The sequence below is a fragment of the Melitaea cinxia genome, chromosome 30 (assembly GCF_905220565.1).
Source record: "Melitaea cinxia chromosome 30, ilMelCinx1.1, whole genome shotgun sequence".
Classification (NCBI taxonomy): domain Eukaryota; kingdom Metazoa; phylum Arthropoda; class Insecta; order Lepidoptera; family Nymphalidae; genus Melitaea; species Melitaea cinxia.
This window is the reverse complement of record NC_059423.1, coordinates 6,851,529-6,869,807: the sequence shown is the minus strand read 5'-3', so window position 1 is coordinate 6,869,807 and position 18,279 is coordinate 6,851,529. Positions and strand designations below refer to the sequence as shown.

General features: G+C 37.2%; 1 protein-coding gene across 1 annotated transcript; it reads left to right on the top strand.

Annotated features, from left to right (window-relative positions):
• The first annotated feature begins 9,911 nt into the window (after positions 1–9,911).
• On the top strand, positions 9,912–18,082 carry LOC123668137 (fatty acyl-CoA reductase wat-like). The gene is made up of 5 exons (XM_045601929.1): positions 9,912–10,081; positions 11,360–11,450; positions 14,501–14,623; positions 15,338–15,462; positions 17,920–18,082. Exons 1-5 carry the CDS (start codon positions 9,912–9,914, stop codon positions 18,080–18,082), a joined length of 672 nt encoding a protein of 223 aa, XP_045457885.1.
• The last annotated feature ends 197 nt before the right edge of the window (positions 18,083–18,279 follow it).

Sequence of the window (18,279 nt, the reverse complement as noted above, 5' to 3'; positions counted from 1 at the left end):
CTATTAGGTTTACCCTACCTGGTTTTACTTTAATAAGAAATGACAGAATTGGAAGGAGAGGTGGCGGGGTTTTCTTTTATTTGCGAGCTAATATTCCATACAAAATTGTCTACTCCTCTGCAAGACAATATTCCGAATCAGCAGAATCCTTTTCTTTGAAATCAGCCTTATGGGTGTCCTTTACAGTACTTTTATCCATACGATCCATTTACATTCTGAAATTTATTTATTTATTTATTTATATATACATACATATTTTTATTTTAACAGTAATAATGCCATTAAACCCTTATTGGGTTTGTCTTGGCATTTACATTCGAAGTTCTATATTTTAACACAATAAGAAAAGAAATATATTAAAATATTTGTGTGCGCTACAATCTAGAAGTCAAAGTTGCTCTCAGTATTAAGTACAGGAATACAAATCAAAATATAAATAAACAACAATTATGCAGTATATAGGGTAGGGTAACAAAACATTTGAGAGATGCAAGCATAATGTTTGTGCGCAAAATGCGGGTACATGTTCAATACCGAGCGGACAACACGCTCACTGACAGGTTTATAACCATATACAGTCTGTTTACTGATTCGATATAAGTTAAAAATAAAAATAAAATAGCTGTGTAAATTAGTTTTTTTTAATATGTTATTTTTTTGTTTATTGTATATATTTATATATAAAGAGATACATTAAATATTACAATTTTACAATACGGCAAACTAGAAGTAATAATATATAAAAGTAATAAATAAAGTAATAAATATTTTCACCTTTTGTGAATTTCTTACTAGAACCCTTGATTTTTGGATACTTCACTAATAATGACTGGGTATTTCAAGGCACAAACATTCTTAGCGTGTAAAATAACTTGTACGAGGGAAAAATTTACAATTGTGACAACGTCTATTGATGAACGTGCGCTTGTATATGTTACCGGCCAAACCCGATTTCAGGACAAACTAGTTTGGCCTGGCTTAAACTGGTCTATCCTATCGGGCTTAGGACAAATTAGTTTGGACTAGCCTAAACTGGTTTATCCTATCGGGTTAAGGACAAACTAGTTTTGCCTAGGCTATACTAGTTAATCCTAACACGTATAGGAAGAACTAGTTTAGCCTAGGCAAAACTAGTTTGTCCTGAAATCGGGTTTGGCCGGTAACATATACACATATATGGGTCTATGGCCTCGGAATATTCACAAGCAGACTATTTTAAAATATGTTTATTATATTCTTTGTTAAAAATATCATTGATGTCTTATAAGATTGTAAAAAAATAATAAACCCACCTGCGTGAAGAACAACTAATAGAAAATCAACTACAAAAGCTGGAAAAATTTAATAATCAAACAAAGCCAGCGAAATAAATCGAAACAATATCAAACATTATGTACTGTACACTTAAAAATATCAATAATCGGTAGTCCTTCGAAATTTTATGCAACAGCGTACATAATATGCAACAGCGTACATAATATGCAACAGCGTACATAATATGCAACAGCGTACATAATATGCAGTTGGAGCATCTATGAATCGGAGGCATGAAATTGAAGGATAAGTTGAATCATTCTTTATTTCATTCATTTTTCATTTGATAAATTGTGTAATTGGCGTGGATTTCGTTACATGTGTCCGAATTGTTAGTTATAAATTGTTATAAAAGTCGAAATTGTTGATAATTGCAATAAAGATCTAGCTGACGCATTGATCATAGAATCTCCGTGACTTCTTTAATATTTTAACTAGCCATAATAAATTTCAATCAACCTTCTTACTTGATCTTCAATTTAAAAGTTACCATCATTACATTTTCTATTTACTTTTAGTTTTACTAATAATTTCATTAGTTTTAACTGACATCGGACTGCCCTCTAGTGTTAACAAAAATAATGATGTGACATTTTTGTTTCAATAAAATCCTGTCCGTATTGCGTTTAGACTCCAAACAGTTTTGTAACATGACACTAGATGGCGGGAATAGTTTAAAAAAATACGTATAGAAGGAGTGGGCTAATATTATTAAATTAATAGCATTACAATGATTATACTTGTTTTTTTCTGTCTGAGCCACCCCTGTATTAAAGCATGCAAAATAAATAAAGAAATGAATTCATCATCAGCTAGCCTAGTTATATTCAAATGCCTTCTTTTCAATTTTAACCGACTTTAAAAACGGACATCTAATTCGATAGTATTTTTTTTTTTATTTTGTAATATATTATATTATTTTTTGTATATAGGTTATAAATTATCTTTTTGTGTGTTGTTAACTCATAAGTTTTTACGAGGTGGACCGATTTTCTTTTCTTATTTGCAAGCACGATTTACATTTAATCAAGGTCCGACGAGTACTGCAATTGTCTGTGTATAACTTATGACCTACTTGTCATAAAAAACTTATGCTACATGGTACACTCATGAGATAAGTTTAAAAATGTTGAACTATATAAAAACACACAGAAACAACACACCTTGTACTACTAACTCAATATTTATTAAAACTGTCCCGTTCATCTATAAAAATAAATTTTTAGTGTCTGTTTGTAATATTAAAATAACCGCTTTTACTTAATGCTGATAACTGAGGTAGGGCACAGCAGGAATTTCCTGCTCAAAATATGGAGCAGCCCGACTGGGGTAGTACCTCGACCTTACAGAAAATCACAGCTAAATAACACTGTTTTCAAGCAGTGTTGTGTTCCTGTTGGTGAGTAAGGTGACTAGAGCTCCTCCCTCCCCCCCCCCCCTATACATGATGGCAGCACAGACTACGCAAAGACTACCTCAGGAGGGTACCGGTCGCAATAGCACCGGAGAATCCCTCTCTGGACTTCTGGGCTCAGGACCTGCACCTGATTCCAGAAGCCTAGGCAGCCCCGCGAATTCTGGGGGGGGCAAATCTGTGCTCAAAACATTAACTGCCTGGGGTAAACGGAGCAGACGGCAGAAGTCTCCTACCACTATGACTGTGGATTTCTGTAACATCAGAGGGCTTCATACTAATCTTAACGCCGTCCACTACCACCTCCAGACGGCGAAGCCGGCCTTGCTCTTTTTGGCAGAGACGCAGATATCCTCTCCAGCTGACACCTACTATCTCTCCTGCCCGGGGTACAAATTAGAACACTTTTTTGTACCGCGGGCTGGAGTTTGCGCGTACGTCAGAGAGGATGTCTGCTCTCGTCGCCTCGGCAGTCTTGAAGGTGGGGACCTTTCCATCCTGTGGTTGCGCATAGACAGCGACGACCATCCCCGCGTCTATGCCTGCCTATATAGGTCCCACAGCGGTAACGACGAAACTGATCGACTCATGGAGCACATACAAATGGCTACAGACACCGTGCTACAACAGATCCCATCCGCAGAGATCGTGATACTTGGTGATTTCAACGCCCATCACACCGAGTGGCTCGGGTCGCGTACAACCGATCATGCGGGAAGATCTGTTTACGACTTTGCCTCAGCATATGATCTGACACAATTAGTAGCATCACCAACGCGTATCCCTGATGTGGAAGATCATACGCCTTCCCTGTTGGACCTTCTGCTGACGTCTCACCCGGACAATTATGTAGTTTCCGTGGACTCTCCACTTGGCTCGTCGGACCACTGTCTGGTCCGGAGTTCTGTGCCAGTCACACGCCCACCATGGCCCCGCTTTGCGGGCAGCCGACGCGTTTGGCACTATAGGTCAGCTGATTGGGATGGAATGCGATCCTTCTTCGCATCCTACCCATGGGGGCGAATCTGCTTTTCGCTGGATGATCCAGACATCGTTGCTGATTCTGTCGCCGAAGTGGTTCTGCAAGCCATGGAACTTTTTATTCCGTTCTCTGCGGTGCCTATAGGTGGCAAATCCAAGCCCTGGTTTGGTCGACCTTGCAAAATAGCTGCTCGCCATAAGCGGGAAAGATACCGAGCTTGGGCTAATGCGTCGATGTCCCAGGATGTTAAGACCAGCGCATTAAAAAAGGAGTATAACTTTGCCTCCAGGTCCTTCAAAAGAGTCATCGCTGAGGCAAAAGCGCAGTACGTGGGCAGAATTGGGGAGACATTGGTTCGACTTCCTTCGGGAACTCGTGCATTCTGGTCACTCGCCAAAGCTGTCCAAGGGAATTTTTGTAAGCCATCCCTACCATCATTGCACAGGAGGGACGACTCGTTGGCCCACACCGCGAAGGAGAAGGCCGATCTTTTAGGCTCTCTTTTTGCGTCCAACTCGACTTTGGATGATAGCGGAAAAATACCACCGACGATCTCTCGGTGTGATACAATAATGCCGGAAATAATTTTCCAACAGAGCTCCGTACGCAAAGCCCTTTTTTCGTTGGACATCAATAAATCGAGTGGGCCCGATGGCGTCCCTCCGTTAGTGCTACGAACTTGTGCTCCTGAGTTGGCACCCGTCCTCACGCGTCTTTTCCGGCACTCTTATTCTTTAGGCGTTGTCCCACGCTCGTGGAAGATGGCTTTGGTGCACCCGATCCCTAAAAAAGGGGACCACTCAGATCCGTCCAATTATAGACCAATTGCTATAACTTCCTTGTTCTCAAAGATTATGGAATCCTTAATCAACTGCCAGCTCCGGCGGTATTTGGAGGAGCACCAGCTGATTAGCGATCGCCAATATGGCTTTCAACGGAGTCGCTCGGCTGGTGATCTTCTAATATTCTTAACTCACCGATGGGCGGAGGCGGTTGAGAGCAAGGGAGAAGCGCTGGCGGTTAGTTTGGATATAGCGAAGGCCTTTGATCGGGTGTGGCATAGGGCACTTCTAACAAAGCTACCATCGTATGGGCTTCCCGAGAAACTATGTAAATGGATCACCAGTTTTTTGACAGACAGGAACATCAAGGTCGTTATTGACGGTGCATGCTCGGACCTCAAGTCTGTCAATGCTGGTGTTCCCCAAGGCTGTGTACTATCACCTACTTTGTTCCTTCTGCATATCAATGATCTGTTACAAACTAGTGGCATTCATTGTTATGCTGACGACAGCACCGGGGACGCCTTATACACAGGCCGTCCTAATATTTCTCGGGAACAAGTCGATGAGTGTCGGAACAAACTTGTGTCTGAAATCGAGTCTCTTTTAGCCAAAGTCTCGCAATGGGGACGACATAATCTGGTCCAGTTCAACCCTAATAAGACACAAGTTTGCGCGTTTACCGCAAAAAAATCACCCTTCGTCGTTCCTCTCAAATTTGAAGGCACTCCCCTAACAGCCTCGGCCAGTATTGGGATACTAGGCGTCGACATATCGAGCAATGTGCAATTTCGTGGTCATCTGGAAGGAAAGGCTAAACTAGCCTCGAAGAAACTTGGTGTGCTCAGTAGGGCGAAGCAGTATTTCATGCCCTGCCACCGCCTACAATTATATAAGGCACAGATCCGGCCCCACATGGAATACTGCTCTCACCTATGGGCTGGGGCGCCCCAGTACCAGCTCCTTCCATTTGACCGTGTCCAACGCCGAGCGGCTCGAATCGTTGGCGACAAGATTCTCTCCGATCGGCTCGATTCTTTGGCGCTGCGTAGAGATGTCGGGTCACTCTGCATCTTCTACCGTATTTACCACGGGAAGTGTTCTGAGGAATTGTTCGGACTAATACCTACAGCAGAATTCCACCACCGGGCATCGCGTCAAAATTCAAAATTTCATCCACATCACCTCGATGTCTGGAAGTCGACGACAGCTCGATTTTTGCGCCATTTTCTGCCACGCACGACCCCTCTTTGGAACCAGCTACCACCTACGGTATTTCCGAACAAATACGACCTAGGGACCTTCAAAAAAAGATCATATTCCTTTTTGAAAGGCCGGCAACGCGCCTGCTAATCCTTTGATGTAGCGGGTGTCTGTGGATGTTGTTTTCACTTACCATCAGGTGAGCCAACTGTCCGTTTGCCCCCTCTTCTGTAAAAAAAAAAAAAAAAAAAAATGCATATAGATGTATACAGATGGATGATTTGACGGGACTTTCACTGGCAGATAGCTGAGTTAGCAAGAAGTAACTTAGGCTACTTTTATTTTAGAAATTTATCTACATTTATATAGGTCTTAAACTATGAAATTGCCGTTTCGTCGTACTGGCTATTTCAAAACTAAAAAAAAAATCGCTATGAACTCGAATTTCAAACTATTTTTATTTTAGAAATATGGAATTCTTTTTTGTAATTAGTCGTTTGTTCAATCGTATCGTAGCGTTCTGTTTACATCGCACTTGTACGTTTTTCGTCATCATGGATATGTTAAAAATTCGAGTGATTATGGAGTACGAGTTCCGTAGTTCCAAAGCGGCAAAACTACAGCTGAATTAGCAGCAGCTTTCGAAGTAAGCATTAAAACAATACTGGTCCATTTGCATCGAATTGGTAAGGTAAAGAAGCTCGACAAATAGGTGTCTCACGAATTGAATGAACGCCAGCGCGAAATACGCGTCGAGACGTAACTTGCACTGCTCAACAGCCAGACAAACGAAGGCATATTGAACCGCATTGTTACTTGTGACGAAAAATGGATTCTATTCGACAATCGTAATTGCTCAGCTAGTTAGTTAGATCCTGGTTCAGTACCTAAACAATGCCCTAAACGAAAAATGACCCCTAAGAAAGTGAGTACTGTGAAGAACTAAAAATACTGTGAAGAACGAAAAATGACCCCTAAGAAAGTGTGTACTGTGAAGAACTAAACATAATAATGGGGAAGCTACGTCTCCAACCAGCTTTGTCAATCACTCGGCTCCGCTGCTCTTGCACGACAACGCGCGACCTCATACTGCACAGCAGACGGTCTCCATGTTACAAGAGTCTAGAGTACTGCAACAGACTACTAGTACAGAGAGTCTCCATCATCCACCCATAGATCAAGTAAAAAAAATAGATAACGCACTTAGAACAAAAAAGTGAAGCCACTTTCTCATACTGCACAGCAGACGGTCTCCATGTTACAAGAGTCTAGAGTACTGCAACAGACTACTAGTACAGAGAGTCTCCATCATCCACCCATAGATCAAGTAAAAAAAATAGATAACGCACTTAGAACAAAAAAGTGAAGCCACTTTTTAAAATATGTGTGAGTGAGTGAAGTGTTGACACTTTTTAAAAAAAGTCCCTGAAAATTTTGTTAAGTGGGATTAAACACAATTAATTTAATATAGGTAAAATGGGTATGCGAAAATAAAAATCTGTTTATAGTTTCAAATATATTTACTCCTTTTTTTGCTTCAAATTGTTAAATAAATCTATTGCAGCCATATTTTGATTTAATGAATTATATAAATCTTTGTCAATAAAAATTGCGTTTTTAAGTAATTGATGATTCCTCTGAAGGGCAAGTTCCTGTTTTAAAGACGTCTAACTCTTTACTGTAATGATTTAATTTTTTTACGTTTTTTTTTTAAATATAAAGTTCCTGTTTTTTTAACTGTTCTCTTAGTTTATGTTTTCTAGGTGTATCAAAGATTGAATCTTGGTTAACGACTAATTTTAGACTCATCCGGTAGGTCCTAGAACAAAAAATACAACATTAAAATACCTAGTAGTAAGTAGTAGTATATACGTGATGGTACTCTGCGAAGTCCACGTTTTGTACCGTACATGTCAGCTTTATCAAAATGGTTTGAACAAACCACACTAGATGAGGATGGCTTTCGTTGTAGTTCATTTCAGCTCAGTCGCACAGCAGCTACCTATTCTATCTATCTCCTATTAAAATATTCGTTGGAAACCTAAAATCATGATACTTAGTAGTAAAATATGAGTAGTTAATTCACAAATTTAAACAGGCACAAACGAGTTAAAAATTCATATTTACTTCAATTTAGGTAAAACATAAAATCACACGATAAAAAAAAAACAATAGATAATGATGTCCACTTTCTACTTAATTATTTTTCTATGATTGCCTACAATTTACTTACCCGCATTTTGGGCTAATGGAAATAAGAATTACTGGTAACACTCCCTCGGTACGTCATTTCGGGGCATAGAAATTATAAGTTCCGAATAACCTCAATATTATTTTGGAATAACAAAAAATATAAAGTTTTGTATGGACTTACGTGTGAAACGATATTTCTTCAGACTTTTTGTTTACTTTGGTATTGTTTTTGCACCATTTAATTACAAAAGAACGGCATTTTCTAGGCAAAGTTACTGTACGAGGCCCCGTGAGATACTAACGAAAATGAGCGTAGTTTGATGCATATGTGTGCGTGAGCGCGTGTGTTTACTTGCAGGAGCCGAGTTTTGTCGCTTCAGTAACAACAAAGGCCGCGCATTATCTACTTTTTTTTACTTCATCTATGCATCCACCGTACTCGCCAGATCTTGCCCTCACAGACTTCCACTTTTTCCAGAATTAGGATAACTCTTTGGCGGGAAAAAAAATAATACCCGAGAGGCAGTACAAAATGCCTTTGAAATGTTTGTTGCCTCCTGGCCAGCAGAGTTTTTAAGAAAGATATCAATAAGTTACCACTACGTTGGCAACAATGCATTGATTCCATGGGTAATTACTTTAAATAATAAAAATAAAAAATATAGAAAAAAAGTGCGTTAACTTATTTCATCAAAAACGGCAATTTTATAGGTAAGGTAGTCCTATTACTCGTGTATGAGATTTTCACCTATATATTGACTCATCACGACATCTCTGTAACCATAAGGCGTAGAGACTTGAAATTTGGTAGGAATATTCCTTTCGCCGAGTAAAGGTTAGCTAACAACGGATTTTAGAAATTCCACCCACAAGAGGGGGTTGCGGGGGCCTTAACAATGGAAAATCCCCGTTTTTAAACTATAGCTCCTATCGACTCCAAATTTGGTAGGAATCTCCTAAATGTGTAGAAATGATCAAAGAGTGGATTTTATGATCTCACGTTCCCAATAAGAATTTCGGGAGGGAGAAGTGTCAATGAAAATTTTAAATGTATCTAACTCCGAAACTATTGAACCAACTCTTATAAAATTTTGTAAGCTATGTAGTAATTTATTCTAACTTGAGAGATAGGGTGGTTTTTGTCTCAATTGAACCTGGTAGGTGGCGCTGCTATCGGTATGTAAGCTATCAAATTTGGTAGCTGTTTTCTTGGCAGGACAACGTCTGCCGGGTCTGCTAGTGTATATATACTAGCGTACTATACATTCAAGTATAATCAGCATTTATTTTTTACTTATTTATTTAATATTTTTAATTCGAACATTACATTTAAAATCAATAATCGTTAACTAACGTGTTTTATGAATATTACATTTATTTGAACTATCATAACCTTTGATTTTTTACAATGTATAACATTTTTACTTTAATTTCAACTACCTATTTACTTTACAGTTTAAAGCGTAGGTTATGTTATTCTTCTAACCTCCGCGATTCAAAACACTACGTTTTCTTAGCGATATTATTTATCAAAAATAAAATAAAGTTGTAAAAGGTAAATATTTATTCAAGATAGCTGAACCAAAAATCCTTCCTTGTGGAACCCTTGATTGACGCTTGATTTTTATTACATTTCATTATAAAATTATATAGGACTAGCTGACCCGGCGAACTTCGTATCGCCTAACAGTCGATTCTTTAATTTTATTAATTTTTTTTTTTTAGAATTTTTCTCTCCGTAAGAACCACCCTTTTACTTCAAGGAATATTTAAAAAAAAGAATTAGCGAAATCGGTCCAACCGTTCTCGAGTTTTGCGCTTAGCAACACATTCAGCGACTCATTTTTATATTATAGATTAAATCTGACGTTTCTAGAATCAAACTCTTGTTAGTTGTTTAAAATGAAATAGTAAATTCACATTGTGTTACCAAGCTACATTTACTATGATATAACAAAACTCTTGCAAGGACACATTCTGTCCTATATTAACGTTTTTCATGATTAGATCTGTTTCAAGCACAATGCGAGACATCGATGAGATAAATGCAGAAGCATTGAACGAGAATGCAGCGATCAAACAGGCGATATTAATTGGTGATTCTAACGTGCAGAAGTTTTATGATAACGCTATAGTGTTCATCACTGGCGGATCAGGATTCATTGGCAAACAGCTGATCGAAAAACTTCTAAGGTAAGGTAATATTTTTTTTTTATTTTGTATCAACTTGTTACAATATTAAGGACGATGCACAATATCTTTTAAACTATCTGACAAAATCTTGTAATCCATAAATTCCAAAAAAAAAATTAAGAGGAAATCCATCGAATCTTAATAGTTGACTGAATGAACGTTTTAATTTTACTTTGTTCCTTTTTTTCACGTCTACATTTACATAGACATAACAAATAAATATTTAGAATTTTAGCTGTGTATCAACATCAAAATATTCAATTAGAAGCACTTTTGTGTATCGGAAAGTACTGATTGTGACTGTTGATTTTTTTTTTTTTTCTTAACGATATCTCCATAATACCAATTTACTAACCTCAGGGATATTGGCTGTTATTGGCTACCTATATTATTTGTTTATGCTGTGTGGTTACGGCATCAAAGAAAAAAGCCACCCCCTCTCTTCCCGTAGGTGTCGTAAGAGGCGACTAAGGGATAACAAATTCCACTACTACCTTGGAAATTAAAAAGCCAACCGATGGCGGGATAACCATTCAACTGCTGGCTTTGAAATACACAGGCCGAAGATGGGCAGCAGCGTCTTCGGTGCGACAAAGCCAGCTTTGCAGTCACCAACCCGCCTGTCCAGCGTGGTGACTATGGCAAAACACATGAGTTCGCGCCATTTTTGGCGTGAACTTTTGGAAGCCTATGTCCAGTAGTGGACTGCGAAAGGCTGCTGTGCTGTGATTATGATTATTTGTTGTATGCTATAGGTATCTAAGACAAAAATTGTATGTATAAGCCGTTGGTTTTCTAAATAAATAAAGTATAAGCTTAATGTTTCCACAGGCGTTGTATTGCTGTATGTCTTAATACCATTTTATGTATTAACTAGCTGACCCGGCGAACTTCGTATCGCCTAACACAAACTTTATCGTATGGTATTAAAGTTCAAATTGACTTTTAAGTATTATCACAAATCTTTTGTATGGGAGTATAGAAAAGTGTTGTTTTTAGACTTTTTCAGGATATTTAATTTTTTTTTTTGTTTTAGAATTTTTCTCTCCGTAAGAATCATCCTCGTACTTCAAGGAATATTTTTAAAAAAGAATTAGCGAAATCGGTCCTACCGTTCTCGAGTTTTGCGCTTAGCAACACATTCAGCGACTCATTTTTATATTATAGATAACTGTATGATTTTTTAACACTTGATGAGAAGATTTATTACGACTCTAGCAAATAAACACAATTTTAACTTTCGAGAAGGAATGTCATGATTCATTTATTGATTTTCAGGTCATGTAATATAATGAAAATTTATATTTTATTACGAGTGAAGAAGAATAAAACGATTGAAGAGAGACTGAAGGCTCTTCTGGACGATCCGGTACGTAATAGTATATATACTAAAATATAGAAAAACTAAAATGTCTCATGTCTAAAGGGTCTGTCTCTTCTCGTTATCTTCAATTCTAGTAAATCTAGCTTAATCTGTAACACGCCCGACTACAGATTGGTAGTTAAAAAAACTTTCAATACTAATAATAAAATAATAACAAACTATTTATTTACAAGAAATAATACGTACAGTTACAGAGCATTTCAGACATTTCACCTTTAACAGACAAGCAAATCTATACATATAATAAAATGGTAGGAAAGTCAAAACTATACATTGAATATTTTTTTTAAAGAATACTTGGGGTGTGATCTACAATCGATACCGAAGCCAAAAATATAGTTTTTAGAATTTTTGTCTGTTTGTCTGTTTATCTGTATTTATGTCTAGGATAAACTCAAAAAGTACTGCTTGGATTTAATGACATTTTGTAGTATATTTAGTAAAAGCATTGCACCCGTGCGAAGCCGGGGCGGGTCGCTAGTTTTATATATATTTTCTAGTTCTTGTTTTTTTTCTTCTTCATTTTGTTGTTTGGTCTTTTATAGTAGTAGTGTTTTTTGTAAAGGTTTTATTTTATATTATGAATATTTCTGAATATCAATTCCACCCTGAACACTCTTAACGCTATCTCATTTAATATGAAATAACTTAACCTTTTATAAAGATGCTTGTCTGTTTGTCTGTATATATGTCCGGGATAAACTCAAAAAGCACTGCATGGGTTTACTTCAAATTTGGCAAGAATATTATTAAGAAGTCGGGTCAACATATAGGCTACATATTATCACGCTATTACCTACGGGGAACGAGCAGTGAACCTTTATTTCTTCAACGCATTCTGTAACAACGTGTAATCTAACGACGCATATTTGAATATTGTTGTTATTATGTTAATAACCATGCTATAAGCTAGCTTCACACTAAAAATAAAGACATTCTGTAGTATATTTAGTATCAGCATTGCACCCGTGCGAAGCCGGGGCTTGTACGTATTATAAAAAGACAAAGTAAAATTTAACAACGCTATGGAAAAAGCTGAAACGACTAAACGGCACAAATATTCGTCACTAACTCCAAATTACATATTTGTGCCGTTTACAGTCGAGACACTTGGACCTTGGAGTAGCAGTGCTAAAAAAAATTTAAATGCGATAAATCCTCGCCTTATTGCCTGCACTGGTGACATTCTGTGTACCATTCCACGCGGACATTTTTGTACCGTAACTATCTGTAAATATTTACTTATATTAAACATGTATTTCTTTAAAAGAGTATCGAAACATAATTAATAATAATAATGACATACAAAAAAAAAATTAACAATTAACAATATTAAATAATATAATTTTTTTAGGTTCTTACTTTTCAAAGAATAAAAGCATGCTCTGAAGTATAATTACTTACATATAAAACAGAACAATTTTTTTTTATTTTTTTTTTTATCCCTTAATCAAAATTTAATTTTAATAATTTAAAGCGATAACAATTAATAAGGGCGCCGCATCTATTTATATTCCATATTCTATCACTGAGCGTAACGGGAGAATAAGCGTAACGCAATGAGTCATCTTTTTTCGTACATGCTGCCGAAGTTCATTGATTTATTTAACGTCAAAAAAGGCTTAAAAAAGATTTGAACATTAGTTTATTCTGTACGCAAACTTCAAACTACCGTTTACGACCATACTGTACCGTAGCATATTGGCGTTATACCGTTTCGATCTTAAACTATATCATTTAGCCTTTTAAGAGTTTAGAGCAGCGACTCCCACTCCTGATGCTGTTTCCTTGACATTAACGGCCGAACCCAATATTCAATCTAAAGATAGAGATAGGTAGTTATCATCGACTGCTAATAACTAACTATCTATCCTTCGTAGTTGTCCCAATAATTCGCATAGGGGACTACTATCTCCAGTTAGCTGTAGATAGACCGGCTACCTGAGCTCTCCCTTACATTCCAGTATACGAAGCGTCACAGACGGCCTCAGTTATGTTACATAGTTGTTTTGTAGTATTTAAATTTGTCATACAAATTTTATTCATATTAAAGTAATCTTGTTTTATAAAAATATGGACAAATTAATTTTTACACAGACTTTTTAATTTATAATAAATGATATTATTTTAATATGGAATGCACGGTAAATCTAGTAACGGAACGTTTTAACACGACACGAAAAGACGCTACGAGGCCATTACGCTTTATTGAATCGTCGTTTCGTTTATTTTTATCATTATTATTATTATTTTTTTATCATTGCAAATTATACAATCATTCACCAAATTGTTTGTTTTATTCACAAGATGAGTAAAGTAAGTATTATTTCACAAGAAACTTATTATTTTTATTCAAATAATTGTTGCAAAAGAGCAATATAACTTGAACTTCTACTTGAACTTGAGTCTGCCATTATTTTTCACTCGAAATTAATTTTATTTTAAACAAAGAAAATACTTTTGCAATTAATAAATCTTAGTTATCCCCCGAAAACTATAGATCGGATATTGTTGTTACTAAAGATAGCCAACGTTACTGACAGATAGAACTCTATTATTATTGGGACGCTTACACTGTCATTTTCATACGAACTGTTATCTCTGGTAAGCTATCCTCCCTCTCGTCGATAGATAGCTTTGAAGGATAAGTTTGCCTATCGTCGCCAAGTTTATTGGGTCAGTAAAATAAATGATAGATAGATATTTCTGTCTCTAGTAGGACATAACCAGAGATAGACTGAATATTGGGTTCGGCCGTAAGTGGAGTTTGCGTGTCCATGCATGATATGTCCACAATAACTCTCGTTTCCTGGGAATCAAAGTCCGTATATATATAGGTCGTTCGACTCCTAATTGTGTTCCTACAAATGGGGGATTCTGTGGATGTTATAATCACGTTCCACCTGGAAATAAAATCCTAGCCCGATTTTAAATTTGACTTCACTCAAATAGATGAGCTACTTTGACAGACTCGTTCCACAAGTAAGCAACGCAGTTAGGAGTCGAACACCTTGTATTTGTATGCATTTTTTCAGGTGTATGACGACCTTCATAAGGAACAACCTAACTTTGTATATAAAATAGTTCCAATAGAAGGTGATAGTGAGTGTCTGAAATTGGGAATTGATGACGAGAATTGGAAAACACTTGCCGAGGAGGTAAAGATGTGAATCTATTTGTCACAACATCTGCTTTGCTTGTGGCGGCGAGAATTATTCATTCGATTCGTGTTTTTTAACCAACTTAAAAAAGGCGGAGGTTACTAAATTCGACCGTGTGTATATATATATACATATATATATATATGTATATGTATGTATGTATATATATATATATATATATATATATAGGATAAATATCGGCTTTCGACTAAATTAAAAATTATTAAAATCGGTACACCCAGTAAAAAGTTATTGCGAATTTTCAAGAGTTTCCCTCGATTTCTCTGGGATACCATCATCAGATCCTGGTTTTCTTATCATGGTACTAAACTAGGGATATCTCCTTTCCAAAAAAAAAGAGTTAGCAAAATCGGTACATCCAGTAGAAAGTTATGCGGTATAATACAACGTAGGTCGACGAAAAAAGCGTCAAGTAAAAACGCATTATTAGATATAACTCGAAAAGTAGTTGTTAGATCTCAAATAAATTTAAATGGGACCAATTGACACACACCACCTTTCGATTAAAAAAAATATGTCGAAATCGGTCCACACGATCAAAAGTTCTGATGTAAATACATTTTTAAAAAAATACAGTCGAATTGAGAACCTCCTCCTTTTTTTCAATTTTCAACTAAAGTCTAAAATACTTAATGAATTTTACATAGTAATAAATTAATTAGATTTTATTAATACTGACTATTGTTTCAGGTTAATGTAATAGTCCACGCCGCTGCTACGGTAAACTTTAAGGAAACAGTTAAAACGGCTACTTTAATCAACGTACGGGGAGCAAGAGAAATACTTAAATTAGCAAAAATTTGCAAAAACTTAAGGTAAGCGAATTATTATATTATTTGAGAACTATAATTAAAAAAGGTAAAATTAGTTTCATAAACAAAATGAACTTAATATTAAAACCTTCACTTATCTATATAATATTATTTTCGTAAAATTTATGGAACTCGGAAAATATATCGTAAATTAATAAATAAATAAATAATAAATCTCGAACATATTTCGAAAAAAATAGAAAAAAGAACAAACAAGGTTATTTTTGTGCCTATAATAATTATTAATAAATTCGTAGTAATAATTACGTTAAATCTAATATATAAAATTCTCGTGTCGCGGTGTTTGTAGATAAACTCCTCCGAAACGGCTTGACCGATTCTCATGAAATTTCGTATACATAATTGGGTAGGTCTGATAATCGAACAACATCTATTTTTCATATCTCAAAATTATAAGGGGGGGGGGGAATAAGGAGGTTAATAACATATATGGCAAAACAACATTTTCGGGGTCAGCTAGTATCAGTATTAATAATATATACGAAGTTATTATTAGGCAGGCCACAACAGGAAATATTCCGCTTAAGATAAGAAGCAGCGGGACTGGGGAAGTAGCTCGACCTTACAGAAGATTACAGCTGAATAACACTGCTTTCAAGCAGTGCTGTGTTCCTGTGTGAGTAAGGTGGGGAGCTGCTGGACAGGGTCGGGGGTAGGGTCAGCAACGCGCTTGCGATGCTTCTGGTGTTGCAGGCGTCTATAGGTAACCGCTTCCCATCAGTCCTGTCGTACGCTTGTTTACTACTTTTATCACATAAAAATATTCACGAGTTCTCGAGGTAACAACAAATGCGTTATGTTAATTAAATAAATGCATATGTAAACGCCGACAAGGTCTTTCTTTGACCTATTTAAACATTGTTTAAAATACCTCTGTAATTTCTATTTCCTTAATTATGTAAGACTAATCACGATTACCATTTTTATTTTTTATTTTTATACAATGATAGGCTTGCGCTTGCGTTTGACCACTAATTCACCTGATGATAAGTGAAAACGCTTCTAAGATGGAGCACGCTTACCTAGAAGTAACCTCGCTCGTAATCTCGCGACTTAAAGATCCCCAGGTTATAGCTTTCCGGAAACAGAGACGCTGGTAGAGAGTTCCATTCTTTGGCCGTACGGATCAAGAATGTACTAGCGAATCGCTTAGTGCGTGTAGGGAGAATATCACCCATATAAGGCTGGCGTAACGCAGAGCCTCTGGCTGTACGGTGATGAAAGGGGGAGGGGGGAATCAGGTCATGGAGTTCCTGCGAACACACTCTGGAGTATATCCGATAAAAAACCGACGGGCCGGCCACCCTACGCCGATGATGCAAACTTTTCAGCTTTGAAGCAACCAGTGCATCATCACCGATGAGCCTCCTGGCTCGCCTCTCAAGTGACTCAAGAAACTCCAGCTGGTACTTGGCTGAGCCATCCCAAAGATGAGACCAGCACTCCATGCATGATCGAACATGCGCTTGATATAAATTTAGCAGCTGTTCCGGAGTGAAGTACTGTCTCACCTTCAAGAGGACGCCCAGTTTTTTGGCAGCTCATCAGATATGGTTACCCAACGACCATGTGACGTTGGTATTATAAGTCAGGAAAGATAGCAAAAGACGATGTTGGAATAAGCTGATTCTTGAGGTAGAAGACGACCCATGGGGCAAGCCGTATACCATAGTCATGACTCATCTTAAAAGCCAGCCAATGCCTTCACCTACTTGTCCCAAACTCCTAGATAAGGTCGTTCCCACGCTGTTTCCTCAACAAATTCAAATATATCACCAGACAGAGTAATATGAAACTGAAGAATTTCCACCCATCACAAAAGATCAGCTGTTCGAAGCATATTCTAGAGTAGGGAATACGCAAGCTCCAGGCCTAGATGAAATTCCAAATACTGCACTAAAGCTGACATTAAAACAGTGCCTGTAATATTTCTTGACGTTTATAACAAATGCCTCACAGAACCGATGTGGGAACAGCAGAGGTTAGTCCTCCTCCTCAAAGGAAAGTAACCTCCGGAAGAACCAACATCATATCGTCCTCTTTGCATGATGGATACAGTTGGCAATATACTTGAACGCACACACTATACTTGACTACACACAAGGATCGAAGCAGCAGTCGAACCGCTTCTAGCCAGCAACCAATACGACTTTCGGAAAGACGCTCTACCTTGGATGCAATTAGCGTTGTCGTCAATACAGCTAAGGAGGCAATCGCTGGAACCAGATAGAAGGGAGGTACGAAGAAGTACTGCCTGGTAGCAACGATAGATATAAAAAAATGCCTTTAATTCAATCAAGCCAATCAAAGGGCAGGCTGGCAGCATTCTTGGCACGATTCCACGCGGACATGATTCAACGCATATCTATCTGTAAATATTTCATTCTTAAGTTATGAATTGTAAATATGTATATATAATATTTCAATCAATATTTTCAGATCTCTAGTGCACTTGTCAACAGCTTACTCGCACGCTACGAGAAGTCGCGTCGGAAAAATGGTTGAAGAAGATTTCTACGGAAGTCCAATATCACCAGACATCTTGATAGAACTGGCTGAGACCATGGACAAGGAGCCTCTCGCCGCTATGATAGCTCCGTAAGTCAGGAAACATTGTAAACGTCTAAAATTATTTAAATTTTGTCAATATATCTATTTCTTTGGGACTTATTTTCGAAGTAAGACATTTATGCCTCAAATTTGTTATCTATAATCTATAATATATATAAAAGCGAAAGGTCACTCACTCATCACGAAATCTCCGAAACTATAACACCTACAAACTTGAAATTTGGCAAG